Source organism: Sordaria macrospora, chromosome 6 (genome assembly GCF_033870435.1).
Source record: "Sordaria macrospora chromosome 6, complete sequence".
NCBI classification, from domain to species: domain Eukaryota; kingdom Fungi; phylum Ascomycota; class Sordariomycetes; order Sordariales; family Sordariaceae; genus Sordaria; species Sordaria macrospora.
In genome coordinates this window covers 2,656,807-2,671,091 of record NC_089376.1, presented here as the reverse complement: position 1 = coordinate 2,671,091, position 14,285 = coordinate 2,656,807, and the positions used below count along the sequence as shown (strand labels likewise).

Genomic DNA, 14,285 nt, shown 5'->3' with positions numbered 1-14,285 from the left:
ACAACTCAGTAGTCCGGACGAAACTGGGGATCCAGGCTAATGGGAGGTATATATCATATGTAGATACCGAGTATCTATACCTGGAATAATAGATTGCATGGATGGATGACGAGCCCCAATAACGCCCTTTCCATTGGTATCCTTTCCAGCCCACCCAATTTGTTGTCTGGTTCGGCTGATTCTGATTCCATCCCAGCCACGCGAAAACGGCCGTAGCAAGTTTCGGAATTCCAACCCCACTGTAGTACCACTCAGGCTGCAAGGTCCCAGATTCCAGACTTCCAGGACAACATTATCGTCAACGACTTCATTTTTTAACAATTGCTTTGTTCCAATCTTTTTCATACTTAGTCCATCTCGTTCACCTCAGAGGGAATAGTCCGTCGAATATTGTTAAGGCGATCAACTGACGAACACTTGCGATCCGGACCCTGCTGTCTAGGCTCACAAGTAAGCCAGTTGCCAAGCCAAGTTTCGCGTCCAAGGAACAAGTATCATCAGCCTCTTCGATCTCACGGGAATACGTTTTACAGAGACTGAAGGAAGCATTGTCAACGGAACAACCTAACATATCGCGCACCCATTTTCTTCGACGAAGAATATCCCCCTAAGGGGTGCATTGGAGGCGCAACTCACAGACAGACAACTTCTCTCCGAACCAGAAAAGTTGAAGTTCGACGGGTGCTCTGTAACGGGACTTCGTCAAAGCGCTCAGGAAGGAAGCCCATCCGGAAGTTGAGAGATTCGCCTCAGCGTGCACATATCGCAACTGTTGGTGGTTAGGACTGAGACAGGAAAGGTTCCAGACTGGCGACCACGGAAGGTTAGCCTAAGAATAGGGTCTTGACGGCTTGAAGTTTGACAGCATTGGCAACGAAGGCATAGAGAGAGTCAGAGTCAGAGAGGGAGGGAACCAGCCAGCGAAGGGAACTGAACCAGCAAAGTTTACCAGCTTCACCACCAAGGAAGGGACTGTGGTGGGACCGTGGGAATATCTCACCAAATCACCAACCAACTTGATCCATCCATCCATCCGCCGCCGATACCGTCACCGAGCTCAAGCTCATTCTTTACCCCGAAAATCAACTCAACTCAGCATCATTCAAGGACGCACTCAAGCCGTCGATTAGTCAGTCAATCAGCCATCAGTCATCAGTCATCAGTCATCACTCATCAATCATGGCATCAACAATAACAAGCGACTCGCTCGTCTACGACCGCACCCGCGGCCCCGTCGGCGTCGAGCGCGTACACAAATACCACTGGCCCGCGATCCAGCTCAACGTGTGGATGCTCATCATGATTATTGCCGCTTGCACCATCATCGGCGTGTTTGCGACGTTTATTGATGTGCAGAATACTTTGTTGTTGCCTGTGCCTTGGTACGTGTTTTTTTCTTCGTCCTCCCCTTCTATCCCCTCCCAACTTTCCATGTACGAAGCTAACTCTTTCCGTCAAAGGTACTTCCCCTACTTCATAACCGTCTCCGCCCTCACCATCCTCTTCATCTTACTTCTTCTGGGCCTCATCTTCCAGCGTCGTCTGCTTCCCTCAATCGTCATGATCGGCGGCTTCATCTTATTCGTGTTGTGGCTCGTCGGGCTTATTGTCATCAGCGTGCAGCTCTGGGGTCCCAACGGCAGCGTCAACTCGAACTGCAACTTGTTCGTCTTTGGCGCCGAACCCAAACCGACCGGCCAGAATCTGGAGACGCTGGCCTGGCTCCAGCAGAGGAGTATTTGCCAGCAGTGGCATGCGGTGTTTGCGTTTGGACTGGTTGGGACCGTGTTTTTGGTGTGGATTATGGTTATTGCTTATCAGGTTTTTGCTGATGATAGGAGGTGAGGGAGGAAGGGTGGGAGCTAAGGTAGGGGTAGGGATGAAGAGCAGGGGGAAAAGGAAGGAAGTGGTCGGTGGATGGGTGGGTGGAAATGGAAGAGCTGGATGGCATGATCTTCATCACCTCGAGGAAAAGGGAGTCTAGAATGATGGCTTGAAAGCTTGTCATTGTGGTGGTGGTGTCTTGCAGAATTTGGTTTTCGGGCGCCGGGTATTTGGGACATGGGGCGATGCTATACGAAATTTTGGCTCTGTGACGGATACGATGGAAATGACTGACGAAAGATATGAGGTCCGTTGTCGAGACATAGAAGGGAAACGAAAATGATGATTAGATAGATGCCCCATACAACAGAAGAGATCTTGCAAGAACAGAAGCTCGGCAAACGTTATCATCGGCTGAACAGCTTCATGACCATGAATGACCAGTACTGGTGCAGGTTGCGTCAATACATTGAGTTGAGAAAGCTGTCCAGGGATGGATGGATGCATCGAGTGAGTTGTTACAAGAAGTGAAACAAGAGGAAGACAAGGATTAAAATGGGCAAAAAAGAGGAAATGAAATTTGTTGAATATGTACAGAAAACGTGAGCTCCCATTGGGTGAGCGGGTGGAAATGGACAAAAGAAAAAAAGAAGGTCTCTCCCGCCGGGAATTGAACCCGGGTCTCGAGCGAATCGAACTGATGTTCAAGCTTGACAAGCTCACATACTGACCACTATACTACGGAAGACTCACAGATGTTGACATCTGTCGTAGCTGATTGATGGAAGCCGGCTCCGGTTAATTTACTTATATACAACGAAATCAATATCCTCTACGACTCACCTAACCTATCACTGGTCATTTACCACTTTCCGGAAGACGGATAACAGTATTTATTCGGTTTAAGTGTGTTTTCTATTTTCCTCTGTATTGACTTCTGTCTCGTTTGTTCTTTGTACGTAAAGCACTAACATCACATGGCGCATGGCATCCTGGGATTCGAAGCATGGAACAAGTTTGCAGGCACCGAGAACCTCGAAATTGGGACTATCAATAGCTGAGACTCGGTTCCAATAGTGGGAACATGGTTGTCACTTTTGACAGGCAACTGTAGACAGAAACAATGGATGGAAAAGATGGAAACGAGACGCTTGTTTTGCAGCGAGTGTTGTGTTCTGCCACGCTGCAGTTGTACACAATGAGGTGCCGATGCCACATGCAGTGACCCGACACTTCAGTTCGAAACTTCGAATCACTGCCCGACCAAACTTGCAGCTGACAGACAATCTTGTGTTTCCATGTTCAGCATCAGACAACTCAAGTCAGGTGGTGTAGGTAGTCGACTTTCATGTGATGACGAGTTTCGAATCTGAGGGAGATTGCAATTTACGCCGTCATCGATCGTTGCCCGAGTCCCATGTCGGGTGAGGGTCCCGTCCTCTTGTTCGTCCCTGGCGTGTGGTGACCGCTCGCTGTGGCCTTTTGTCCAGGCCTTGAATGCCCCTGTGCTGGGAAGTACGCATTCAGGACGGCAGCTACGTGCGCACGGCTAGCACCGAGGCAGCTTTGGGTGCCACCTTTTTGGCCAAATCTCTCTGTTGATTGGTCGAAACCAAGTCGCCTCCAGTTTAATCTCCACGAATTTTCGACTCCACCACTGCCGTTTCCCCTGACATGCTGCAGCGATGGCATGGACTTGGAATTGCCTGGACTCCAGGGCCCTGGCTACGACTACCAGCGCGCAACCTTGAACCTGCAACACTCACGGTTGCTTCATCCCATCTTCTCGAACCCTTCCTTCTTCAGCTGTGTCGACTCTACACTAGTATGGGGGCAACTTTTCTTTGCTCTTGATTTCACTTCATTATTTGCATCCCCTTGTCTTCTCGCCATAGCCTCTTCTTTTTCGGTAACCACACGACATCAAGCGTGCAGCCTTTCTTGTCTTTTCTCCTGCCGATCACGCCCAGTCCAATTCCACGTATAGCGGGCCTCGTTTCAGGAAAAAGCGTCCTGCCAGTCACTCACTCCCTTTCCCGACTTCCACCTTTGATCCAACCAACCACCCTTACCCGACCCATCCCACATCGTGAGGAGGCCCAGTTGTTAAGGTACTTGGCTCATAATATTCGACAGGCTATCTTTCTTGGCCTACGAAGCTACGCTTGATCTTTCTCCCGATCATTGTCCCACCCGCGCAACGATTCCTGTCTCTCCCCCGCCACGGGACCCAAGAGAGTCACGCCAGCCTCGATACCTGTCTTGCTGTGCGACAAAGCAGAAAGCAAGCAGCGAAATCTCGTTTGACATCTCGACCTCGCTCGCCCAGCTTGTGTCATCCCATGTCCTCCCTCTCGAACTAGAAGCTCGACAAACCCGCCGAACATTGCGTCCCGACCGACCATCACGATCGCGCCGTCAAGGTAGATGGGGACACACTTCTCCATCTCCTCTTCGCCAAAATGATACCACGACCAACATTCCTGTTGCGGTACATCCTACCCGCCATCGCCATTATACTGTGTCTCGTCTACCTTAGTGGTACCGACTCCATACTGCCTAGTGTTGACGTCGCCTCCCCTGGGCAGGTCACAAAACCCGGAGAGAAGCCCGTGGAGGTCCCCCAGGGTAATGGCAACTCTGATCACGTCGTCGATCACAAGCCGGAGAACACTGTGAACACACCAGCGCCTCCTTCTGATAAGCCTCCTTCCAATGAGCCTCCCGTCCATAACTCTCCTGCCAATGAAGCTCCTGCCGCCGCGGTCCCTCCCACCAAACCCAACACCCCGCCTGCATCTTCTGACAAGAGTGCTCTGAAATGGAAGCCTGCCGAGTTCGCTACCGGTGACCACCCCATCGACGCTCGCGTTCGAGCTGCCGAGAAGGAGTTCAGTGACAGACTAGTAAAGCAAACCCACACGCTTGCTGACGCTGCTGCCGCCTACCGTGAGCGTCGCGGCCGTCATCCACCACCTGGCTTCGACAAGTGGTGGGCGTTTGCCAAGGAAAAGAATGCCATCATCGTCGAAGACTTTTGGGATCAGATCTACCACGACTTGGAGCCCTTTTGGGCCCTCAAGCCGGCCCGTATCCGCCATGACGCTTATGATTTCGAAATGCGTATTTCTGTCCGTAACGGTCAGGCCTCGAGCGGAAGCAGCTGGTTCTGGACAAAGATTTGGCTGGATCTGATCAAAACCATCCAACACTTGGTTCCTGATTTGGACATTGCCCTCAATGCCATGGATGAGCCCCGCATGGTGGTTCCCTGGGAAAAGATTGACGAGTTCATGACGGCGGCGGACAAGACGAGGAATATCAAGGATGGCGCGACTGTGGTCGAAAAGTACCCCAAGTTGCCCAATGTTGAGGTCAACCCTGCTGAGGGCGAAGTCACGCCCAAGAAGGTGTGGGAGAACAAAAGCGGTATGTCCACCAAGATCTTCACATATCAGACATTGGACGGATCATTCTAACACTCATCTGGCAGGTATCCCAAGTTACTGGGCCATTGCTCGCCGCGGCTGCCCCCCTAACAGCTTAGCCCGCACGTCTACCCTCATGACCGATTTCGACCGCCGCCCGACCATCAGCAACAACTTTGCCGCTCCGCATACCGAGAAGGGATATGTGTCGAACTACACATTGAGCACCCTAGTCTGTCACCAGCCTGATCTTCAGGGGCTCAACGGCATCTTTGTCGAGCCTCTATCTGTCTCGGCTACAGATACCCTGTTCCCCTTGTTTGGTGGCTCCAAGCTGGCCGTCAATAACGAGATTCTCCTCCCTGCGCCCATGTATTGGAATGAAGAGGAGCGCTTCATGGGTGACGCGGGTGCCGACGTGCCCTGGGCTGAGAAGAAGGATGGCGTCATCTGGCGTGGTGTCGCCACGGGAGGAAAGAACCGTGAGACGAACTGGCGCGCCTTCCAGCGTCACCGCTTCGTGGCCATGAACAACGCCACCAAGCTGGATCGCGCAGTCTCGTGGACCGAACTTCCAGAGAACTTTGACTTACCTCCATCCGAGTATGGCGTCAAGGCCCAACAGGATGGTAAACTGGGCGACTGGGTCGAGGGATGGTCTAACGTTAGTTTCGTTGACCTCTTCTGCACCCCTAAGCTGGAGAAGGACCTTGGATGCAACTACACCAATCCCCACTATACCGTCACGCCAGGCATGAAGATGGCGGACCAGTTTTACTACAAGTATCTCCCCGACATTGACGGAAACTCCTTCTCGGGAAGATACCTCGGCTTCCTGAGATCGACATCCCTACCTATTAAGGCCACTGTCTGGAGGGAGTGGCACGACAGCCGGTTGACTGCCTGGAAGCACTTTGTCCCAATGGACAACCGGTATAGCGACTGGTTCGGCATCATGGAGTACTTTGTTGGCTATGGTGACAAGGTTAAGGGCCATGACCAAGTGGCCCAGGCCATTGCTATGGCTGGAAAGGAGTGGGCTGACAAGGCGCTCCGCAAAGAGGACATGCAGGTCTATGTCCTCAGGTTGCTGCTCGAGTACGCCCGGTTGTCGGCCGATGATAGAGAAGTTATGGGTTGGGTTAGTGACCTGATGGGTAGCAGCGGTACCAAGACTGCTGGTGCTGCCAGTTCGAGCCAACAACAGGCGGCCGCCGAGATTAATGTTGATGCTTGAGTTGGAAGCTAGCCATTACTTCCTTCTTTCATCAGCTTCTCTTTTGGAATATGCCTCCTAGAGCCCAGATGCATGGGGCCTTTTTCTGAAGGGAGATGAAGCACATCCGTATATTATTTCTAATGAGTCATGTGGTTCGTCATGTTCAAGTTCACTTCCCGAGATAGTTAGATTTGTTCGTAGGAAGATGTGTTTTAGTAGGCTAATGAAGTAGACGAGTGTCTTTGGTCGACTCTCCGTCATCCAGTCGGTGTGTAGACACATTGAAATTGAACAAGCAGTTCATGCGGGCGCGATACGATCTTGGCCCCTGACACCTCACTGTTAGTATCCGTAATATGTATGCGACGGGCCGAAGTTGTTCTTCGCATCTCCCACCCCCCAAAAGGCTGTCGGTTTCGGATGGGCTACACAGGGGAAGTCGCCGAATGTCGCCGAATGTCGCCAAATGTCTCTAAGTCCCCGAAAAGACCGAATGACAACATCACCGCCCGAGTTTGTATGCATATCTTAAGATTCGGCGTGAGAGCTTTCTTCGCTCGGAGGAAAGCACATTCCGACTCCAGCTCTTTTTAGTCATCTCAGTCGACGTTGAACGCATCGCCGGGTTACATTGCAGCGATTCGTACCATTGTTGGCGACGCAATTCATCTCTTATGTCCGTTAACACCGTCCATGTTCAACCCCAACCCTCAAGGGCATATCCCCGGTGTGTGTAACCGGCCCCCAACTGTCCAAACGCCGAGCTGAACCTTCGTGCCGTCTGACATGCACATCATCCGTAAAAATAGGTTGGTTGTACCGTAAACAAGGAGGAGGAGGAGGAGCAGCGGAAGTGTGTGAAAAATAAGGTTTCATTCATTGAATCCTTGTATGAGAAGCTGAAAAGCAATCAGGCCCCCAACTCAACATATTAACATCTCGCAACCTCACCTCGTCAACTTTTACCTTCTGCCCCATCATTCTTCTCTTCCAACGAACGATCTCATATAACGAAATCAATCACAATGGCAGCCTCTAACACCTCCTCCGGCTTCAAATATGCCTCCAAACTCTCCAACCAGCGCGTGCTCATCCTCGGCGGTACCTCCGGCATCGGCTTCGCCGTCGCCGAAGCCTCTCTCGAAGCCGGTCTCCTCGTAACCATCAGTTCCTCCTCCTCATCCAAACTCTCTGCAGCCCTAGACCGCCTGCGCTCTTCCCCCGCCTACGTCCCCTCCAATCTTTTTGCAGCCACCGCCACCACCTCCTCCTCGTCTTCTTCCCAACCCTCGTTAGCAAGCGGCGGCATCCCCCGTCTCACCGGTTTTACGTGCGACCTCTCCGACCCGTCAACCGTCGAACAAAGCCTCAAGCACCTGCTAGACCAATCCACGCTCGACGGCTGGCACAAGTTCGACCACGTCGTCTTCACGGCCGGCGACGCCCTGAGCCTGAACCCCATCTCGCAAATCACACCCGCGGGGTTCGAAAAGGCCGCATCCGTGCGGTTTACCGCGCCGCTTATCCTGGCCAAACTTCTGGCGTTGGAGGACAAATACTTCAGCCACTCCGTGTTTAGTTCAATCACGTTCACGGGGGGCACCAACACCGAGAAACCGTCGCCTGGGTGGAGCGTGGTAGCAGCTGTTGGAGGAGCGCTGGAAGGGTTGGTGAGAGGATTGGCGGTTGACCTTAAACCGACGAGGGTTAATCTGGTTAGTCCGGGTGCGGTGCAGACTGAACTGTTTGAGTCGTTTAAGGAGAAGGGCGAGCAGTCGTTGGAACGCGTGCTGGAGGGGTTCAAAAAGAGGACGTTGACGGGCACGGTGGGTAGGCCGGAGGATGTGGCGGAGGCGTATTTGTATTTTATGAGGGACCGGTTTGTGACGGGGAGGGTGTTGGGGACTGATGGGGGGAGGGTTTTGGTTTAGAGGTTGGTCTAGGGGTTACGGTAGGTTTTTAGGTTTTGGGGGTTATTGAGTGTAGATCAAAGGAGTGTGAGAAGCTGGACGGAAAACCTGGAAGGAGAGAGGGTTTGGAGTTTCGGAGGTGGAAGGGAGGGTGCGGAGGTTGGAAGATACGGAGGGAAGGTATGAGGTTTGAAAAGTGCGAAGGGAAGGTACGATGTCTAGAAGATGCAGGTTTTGCAAAAGGGGTCGCTCTTTCTTTATGTCTTGTTGTTACTCCAAAACTGCCAATTTTTGGTCACCAGGGCATGTTCGCACATGATTTGTTCAAATTACATGTAATATTTTCAATCTGTGTCAGAAATCCCATAGCAAACCCAACACCACTCAGGCAGTAACCACCTAAACACCTTCTCGCCCAGGTCTCACTCGGAATCTTCCTCATCGCCTTCATCTCACTGCAGTAATCACCACCCATCAAACTTCCTCCCCAGCGTATCCCCTCCAACCACCGTCCCAAACACCCTCTTCCCCCCATCGCCACCAGCATTAACGCGCCAATCAGTTTCCACACAAACCCCTTTCCCACTACAACACCCCTTAACACAGACACTCCCCAGAACGCACTGCCCGTTCCGCTCACACCCCTTAAGCAGTTTACACGGCATCGCAGAATCTACACAGAATCCTTCTTCTTCCTCGTTGCCATCCCAATCACCATCCCCATCACCATCCCCATCACCATCCTCGGCACCATCCCCCCCGCTCATAGAATCAATCGACATTGACTTAACAGCAGCAACACACATACAATTCCCCTCCTCCTTTTCCCAGCCAGTTCCACAAGACGCTCCCACATTAGTACTCCAATCCCCACAAGTACTTACTCCCCTACCTTTGCACGAGACAGAAGAACAAGCCCCATTCACGCATTTACTCCCGGCTGGACATTGGTAGTTGCAATGACCGCAAAGCTCAGGGTCCGAAGCGAGGTCGACGCAGGTACTTCCTTTCTTTGTGGGAGAAGTGGAGGTACCGATGGGACAAGAGGTCATGTATGGGTGAGAAACGGTGCCGGAGCAGTAATAGTTGGGGTTGTCGGTGGTGCTGGTGTTGTTGTTGTTACTATCTCCCGATCCTGACGTAGGAGGAGTGTCAGGGCCGTATAGCGTGCAGGTGTTGGATGTGGTGGACGATGTGGACGATGTGGACGAAACGACGGAGTCGTCAGTAACAACACAGACTTGAGAGTAAACGGAAGCATAGACGGCAAAGGCGTGCGGCGTGGAGGAGAGGTAGTAGTGCGTAAAGTGGGCTAGGTTGTGGCAGGCTGTGAGGTTGGTGGTGTCGGTGAGGCCACCATTGGATGGGGATGGGGAGGATAATGTCGATGGTGAGGAGGGCGAGTTTGAGGGTGAGGAGCTGGTGCTGGGGATGGAACTGTCGCAGGTGCCGAGAAGGAGAGAGAGGAAGGCCTCGTTGCAGGAGGTCATGGTTTGGGTGCAGGTTGCTGTTTCAGTAAGAAGTATGTTAGTCAGAGACTCTGGTCATGATTCCTTGAAATGGTTCGGAATGGTGTAATGATGAGGAGAAGGAAGAAGCGGGAGGACTCATCGAAAAAAGGTGAAATGCAAGAAACCAGAGGTAAAAAAAATATAAATAACCTACCCCAGCACTTATGCAAAAACCGACACTCATCTTCAAAATCGAACTTCGGAACGAAGTACTCCCTCCAATCTTCCGAGCCACATTGACTGGAGGCACTTTCAACCTTCTTCACCTTCTCTTCAGGCTCCATACACGCCCCCCCCTCTCCTTCTCCCGAAGGTATATCCCCCACCGGAGGAACAACCCCAGCTTTCGGTATGATCCAGAAACCCCCAGGGACACTCTGCAGCGGACTCTGCCGTCTATCCTTTCTCTGACTCCTGCCCCGACGGCCAGCTCGATACGACCCAACAGTCAACTCCCCATTATCTCTAATCCCAAAATCAAACCGGATCCCACCGAGGATGCCAGCCGTGGCAAACCCGTTGCATTGAACGGACCAGATGGTTGTTACGTATTGGCCGCCTTCGCCGTCCGAACCACCATCAGTGGAAGAAGAGGGGGAGGGGACGTAGGTTTGGCCGTTTGAGCTTCACAGTCAATCGGTTCCCGGTTAGCAAAATCGTTCGTGCCTTTCCACTTGTCTCGCTCTCACTACCTCTAGGTAGGTAATTTCGCAAACGGGACACATGTGTAGTTGGTAGGTACATACCTCCTATCAACAAATCCCACTGCACCGGAACTGAAGACTGCCAGATACTTTGTCTTTTCCTTCCCTGTACCGGTACCAGTAGCAGGACCGGCAGGGATGATTATATCAAAGACATTAGTTGTCGCATTAGGCGGGCTATAAAAGCGATACCCGGGGAAGTTTTCGGAGTCGGAGTTGCCGTCGCCTTCACTGACACCGGCACGAAACTCGACGGCTTTTCCGTTGGGGTCATAACGGCTTTTAACGACGATTTGGCCGTTGGGACCGAGGAGGTCGAAGAGCCCCCCGTTTAGAGGGTCGAAGGCGCAGGGGGTGTAGGAGAAGGGGGTGGAGGGGGTGTAATTTGGGGAGTAGCTCTCTGTAGATGTGGTTTCCGTGGTTGCGGTGATGGTGTCTTCAGGGTAATAAGTCTCCAAAGCAGTGGTGGTGGTGATGGTAGGTCGGACGGTTAGGGTCAATGTCTATGTAGTAGGCGGAAGAGTAAGCGAACGGCCTTTTTTTCTTCTGAGGGATACCTGAGTATGGTTGAAAATGGGAATTGGAAGGGAAGGAGGGAGGGGAGGGCTACATACCGCGTCGGGCAACCACAGAGTTTGAGCAGGAAAACCATAGCATGAACAAGCACTTGCGTAATCGGCGTTTAACCTGCACTGCTCTATTACGTATACAGGCATTGACTTTGACCCGGGTCCGGCTGTTGGGTAGGGTTGTGGAATACCTGTTACAGTTCTTTTTCCATTCATCCAGGCGTGTTAGTTGTCGAGCAAATTGAGGTTGAGGTTGATTGTGTCAAGCAAGGTATGAGTGAGTGAGTGACTGGAACTTACGCTGTGTGGCCGTAGAGGGTATCTTCCTGAAACCTCGAACAATCTGCTTTGGCATTGGCTGTTCTGTCTGTGAACGCTGGACCCCAATAGGGGTCGGTAACGCCTTGGAGGCAGGGGTCGCCATCGCTGGGGCAGTCAGTGGTGGGCTCAATGGCGTGGCATAGGCCGAGAAGACATAGTAAAGGGATGATGTATCCTAATAATCCTGTGGCAAGAAGTTGCATGGTAGAAATGATATCTTGCTAGCCTAAGTTTTAACCTTGAACAAACACAGCTAGAAGAACAGACCTTTGAGGGGATGTCTCCCGTGTTGGAGGACGAGTGATGGTGGCAGGTCATCTTAAAACCCCAGGCATCATGGACGTTGGCTATTTTAGTCCCCAGCACATTCCTTCACGTAATAGTTTTCGAGGTTCGCATTCCTTCCCGGAGCGGCCGTAGCCTAGACGAAACATTTCGTAGCGGATGGTGTGGGCACGTCAGCTGTAGAAGAGGATCGGTAAGACTTTACAGTTTGCCACACCTAAGCGATGAATTGGTATTTCTCGCTATCGTCCTCCGAAGTCCGAATGACCATGGTCCATAATCCGAGGTGTAATCTTGTTTTAAAGAAAGTTCTCCGGGATGCCGGGCGTAAAGCCGAGACCTGTTATAGGAAGTCAGACCAACATGATACAACGTTGTATAACCGAGGGAAAGACGAAAAACCTGGGGTGCATCGGAATGGTTTAGACGATGGTGAGGCTGATTGACTACGTGCGCACCCAGCAGAGATGACAGAGTCGAGTGCCCACGCTTGTCTCAGGTACCTACAAGTACCCTTATACCCATAAGTGAGATTAGTATGGAATCCAGACAGACCGGAAGCACCGAGAACCGAGTAAACAAGACACTGAAATCTAAACCGATCCACGGAACACAGAACAGAATAAGATAAACGGCCATTAAATAGCAAGGAAGTCTAGCACCCAACCATGCACTGCCTGCCTGCTAACGCAAAAACACCCCCCCGAAAAACGCCTATCCATGCTGCCAGTTCTAAAATCCGTGTACATGAGACCAGTACTCACTCATACTCATATAAGCCAAAGTTCTGTTGAAGATCCAAGTCTGTATTCCCACATGCCACACCCCTATTTAAGGAGGATATCATATCCATCCCGGTTGATCCTGACCTGCTCGCCTCCATACCCGTACTTTCTCCTGACCAGCTCAAAGATGATCAGACCCGCGCTCGTGCTCGGCACCTGGCGGATCGTGTTCCACCAGAACCCTCTGTACAACCAGTTTCGCATGTTCAGGCCGGCCCCTTTGGCGTCGGCAGCACAGGACGTCCACGTTTCCTGGTAGGCGTTGTAGTATGTCTTCATCATGCGCCATCGGAAGCGCGCCCGTTCCTCGGCGGGAGACAGGAGTCTTTCCTTGTCTATTTCCTTTAGCTTGCGCGCCTGCGCATCGATCTTTTCGAGCCTTTCCCAGTGCTCGGCTTGGATGATGGTGAGCGGGTGCAGCACAAATTGCTGAAAAAATGAGGCGCCCAAGCCCGCCAGCAAGAGGAAGGCAGGTTCGATGGCGTAGTGCGGACGGATGATGGCGGGCATGCGGGGGTCGTCGGTCTCTTCCTTGCCTGACTCGGAGGATGGACGCTTCTCGGACAGGAGAATGATGTTTTCCTCGTTCAAGGAGCCGTAGTACCAGGACACAAAGTTGTAGTAGCCCTGGGCTTTGAGATACTCAAAGGTGCTGAAGAAGATGGCGCTTCCTAAGCTGTCTTTGAGGAAGGAGACAGTCCAACCGGCAAAGATTCCGCGCACGCCGATTTCCTTGATCTTTTCAATGCTGAAGACCCACATGCTCTTTGGTCGGACAGCATTGGAGTTGCCGTTCATGGGCGTAGTTGACGTGCCAGTGCAATGGCCAATGTCGTATCTTGCTTGAACGGCATCCAGAGGGGCGGCTATCACGCTCTGCAAAGTGCCAGCTAGGAAGCCAGCAGTGAAGGTCTCGAGAGGTGACGGAGGCGGATACACACGCTTGCTGGCAAGTCTGCTTTCCGGGTGAAGATGGCCGAGGATATGGAGATAGCTGGTATACAGAACAGCTCCGACGGTTACGTTGGCCATCAAGGGAGGGAGAACTTGGTCCGGGATAACGCGCCAGCCGAAGTGCTGAACGGCTGAGGCAATCACACCGGGCGTGGTTGCCCTGGCGCGCATCCTGACCCATTCCCATATCTGGGAGACCGCAGTCGGGGCGCCAGCTCGCGCGGCGGTGGTGAGGACCTGCGAAGGGACATGAAGCTGACTGAGCAGCATGGTCTGCTGCTGCTGTAAGGCACGCGCATAGGCAAGGTAGTCGACTCTTGTTCGGAAGAAGGCCTTTGCGGGCGCGCGGAAGTAGAAGGCCAACACCTGGGAAGCCAGGGCTCTCACACCAGCAGCGGATGCGCCCGTAGCGGCATTGCTGGAAGGGGCCTTGTCCGGAAGTTGGCCATCGGAGGGGATGACGGGGAGGATGCCCGGGTTGATGCCGCTGCCGATGCCGCCTAGGGCGTCTCTTGTGTAAACATTGTTGTGCAGGTTGCTGTTGATTATGCTCTCGTCGTTACCGTGGCCATGGGAGCTGCGTGGTGTCATGGTTCGGGTGCATCGTTGAGATGGTTGAATGTACTGGGTGAGGTAGTTGGGAATTAGTGAGTGAGATGGTCACTAAGGTCAATGAGACGGGATGGTGATTTCTAGAATTCCCATTCATCCAAGCTCCAGAATCCGGCATGTCTCCTTGTCTTGGCATCCATCAGCTTGGTGGAGTTCGGTTGGC

At 52.4% G+C, this 14,285-nt stretch overlaps 5 protein-coding genes and 1 non-coding gene across 6 annotated transcripts; 3 read left to right on the top strand and 3 right to left on the bottom strand.

Annotated features, from left to right (window-relative positions):
- Positions 1-194: 194 nt before the first annotated feature.
- On the top strand, positions 195-2,394 carry SMAC4_03555 (uncharacterized protein). Its single transcript, XM_003351203.2, has 2 exons — positions 195-1,382; positions 1,461-2,394. The coding sequence occupies exons 1-2, from the start codon at positions 1,180-1,182 to the stop codon at positions 1,843-1,845; spliced, it is 588 nt and encodes a 195-aa protein (XP_003351251.2). The 5' UTR covers positions 195-1,179; the 3' UTR covers positions 1,846-2,394.
- An 85-nt stretch (positions 2,395-2,479) lies between these two features.
- SMAC4_13998 lies at positions 2,480-2,572 on the bottom strand. The gene is made up of 2 exons: positions 2,536-2,572; positions 2,480-2,514 (listed from the first exon to the last, which is right to left on the bottom strand). It is a non-coding gene; the product is annotated as a tRNA-Asp (tRNA).
- An 873-nt stretch (positions 2,573-3,445) lies between these two features.
- On the top strand, positions 3,446-6,824 carry SMAC4_03554 (uncharacterized protein). Its single transcript, XM_003351202.2, has 2 exons — positions 3,446-5,253; positions 5,318-6,824. Exons 1-2 carry the CDS (start codon positions 4,287-4,289, stop codon positions 6,487-6,489), a joined length of 2,139 nt encoding a protein of 712 aa, XP_003351250.1. The 5' UTR covers positions 3,446-4,286; the 3' UTR covers positions 6,490-6,824.
- Positions 6,825-7,260: 436 nt separating this feature from the next.
- On the top strand, positions 7,261-8,785 carry SMAC4_03553 (uncharacterized protein). Its single transcript, XM_003351201.2, has one exon. It carries the CDS (start codon positions 7,497-7,499, stop codon positions 8,400-8,402), a length of 906 nt encoding a protein of 301 aa, XP_003351249.1. The 5' UTR covers positions 7,261-7,496; the 3' UTR covers positions 8,403-8,785.
- A 60-nt stretch (positions 8,786-8,845) lies between these two features.
- SMAC4_03552 (uncharacterized protein) lies at positions 8,846-11,689 on the bottom strand (the record flags this gene model as incomplete). The annotated part of the gene is made up of 5 exons (XM_066089972.1): positions 8,846-9,888; positions 10,047-10,516; positions 10,639-11,099; positions 11,317-11,332; positions 11,466-11,689. The coding sequence occupies 5 exons, from the start codon at positions 11,687-11,689 to the stop codon at positions 8,846-8,848; spliced, it is 2,214 nt and encodes a 737-aa protein (XP_065947526.1).
- A 909-nt stretch (positions 11,690-12,598) lies between these two features.
- SMAC4_03551 (uncharacterized protein) lies at positions 12,599-14,101 on the bottom strand (the record flags this gene model as incomplete). Its single annotated transcript, XM_003351199.1, has 1 exon — positions 12,599-14,101. The coding sequence occupies one exon, from the start codon at positions 14,099-14,101 to the stop codon at positions 12,599-12,601; it is 1,503 nt and encodes a 500-aa protein (XP_003351247.1).
- Positions 14,102-14,285: the final 184 nt, after the last annotated feature.

What these genes read in the sequence shown, in the direction of transcription:
- SMAC4_03553 (XM_003351201.2), top strand. Translation starts at nt 7,497, where the DNA reads ATGGCAGCCTCTAACACCTCCTCCGGCTTCAAATATGCCTCCAAACTC.
- SMAC4_03555 (XM_003351203.2), top strand. Translation starts at nt 1,180, where the DNA reads ATGGCATCAACAATAACAAGCGACTCGCTCGTCTACGACCGCACCCGC. An exon ending in TTGTTGTTGCCTGTGCCTTG is followed by an intron (nt 1,383 to 1,460) that starts GTACGTGTTTTT and finishes TTTCCGTCAAAG; the next exon opens with GTACTTCCCCTACTTCATAA.
- SMAC4_03554 (XM_003351202.2), top strand. Translation starts at nt 4,287, where the DNA reads ATGATACCACGACCAACATTCCTGTTGCGGTACATCCTACCCGCCATC. An exon ending in GGTGTGGGAGAACAAAAGCG is followed by an intron (nt 5,254 to 5,317) that starts GTATGTCCACCA and finishes CTCATCTGGCAG; the next exon opens with GTATCCCAAGTTACTGGGCC.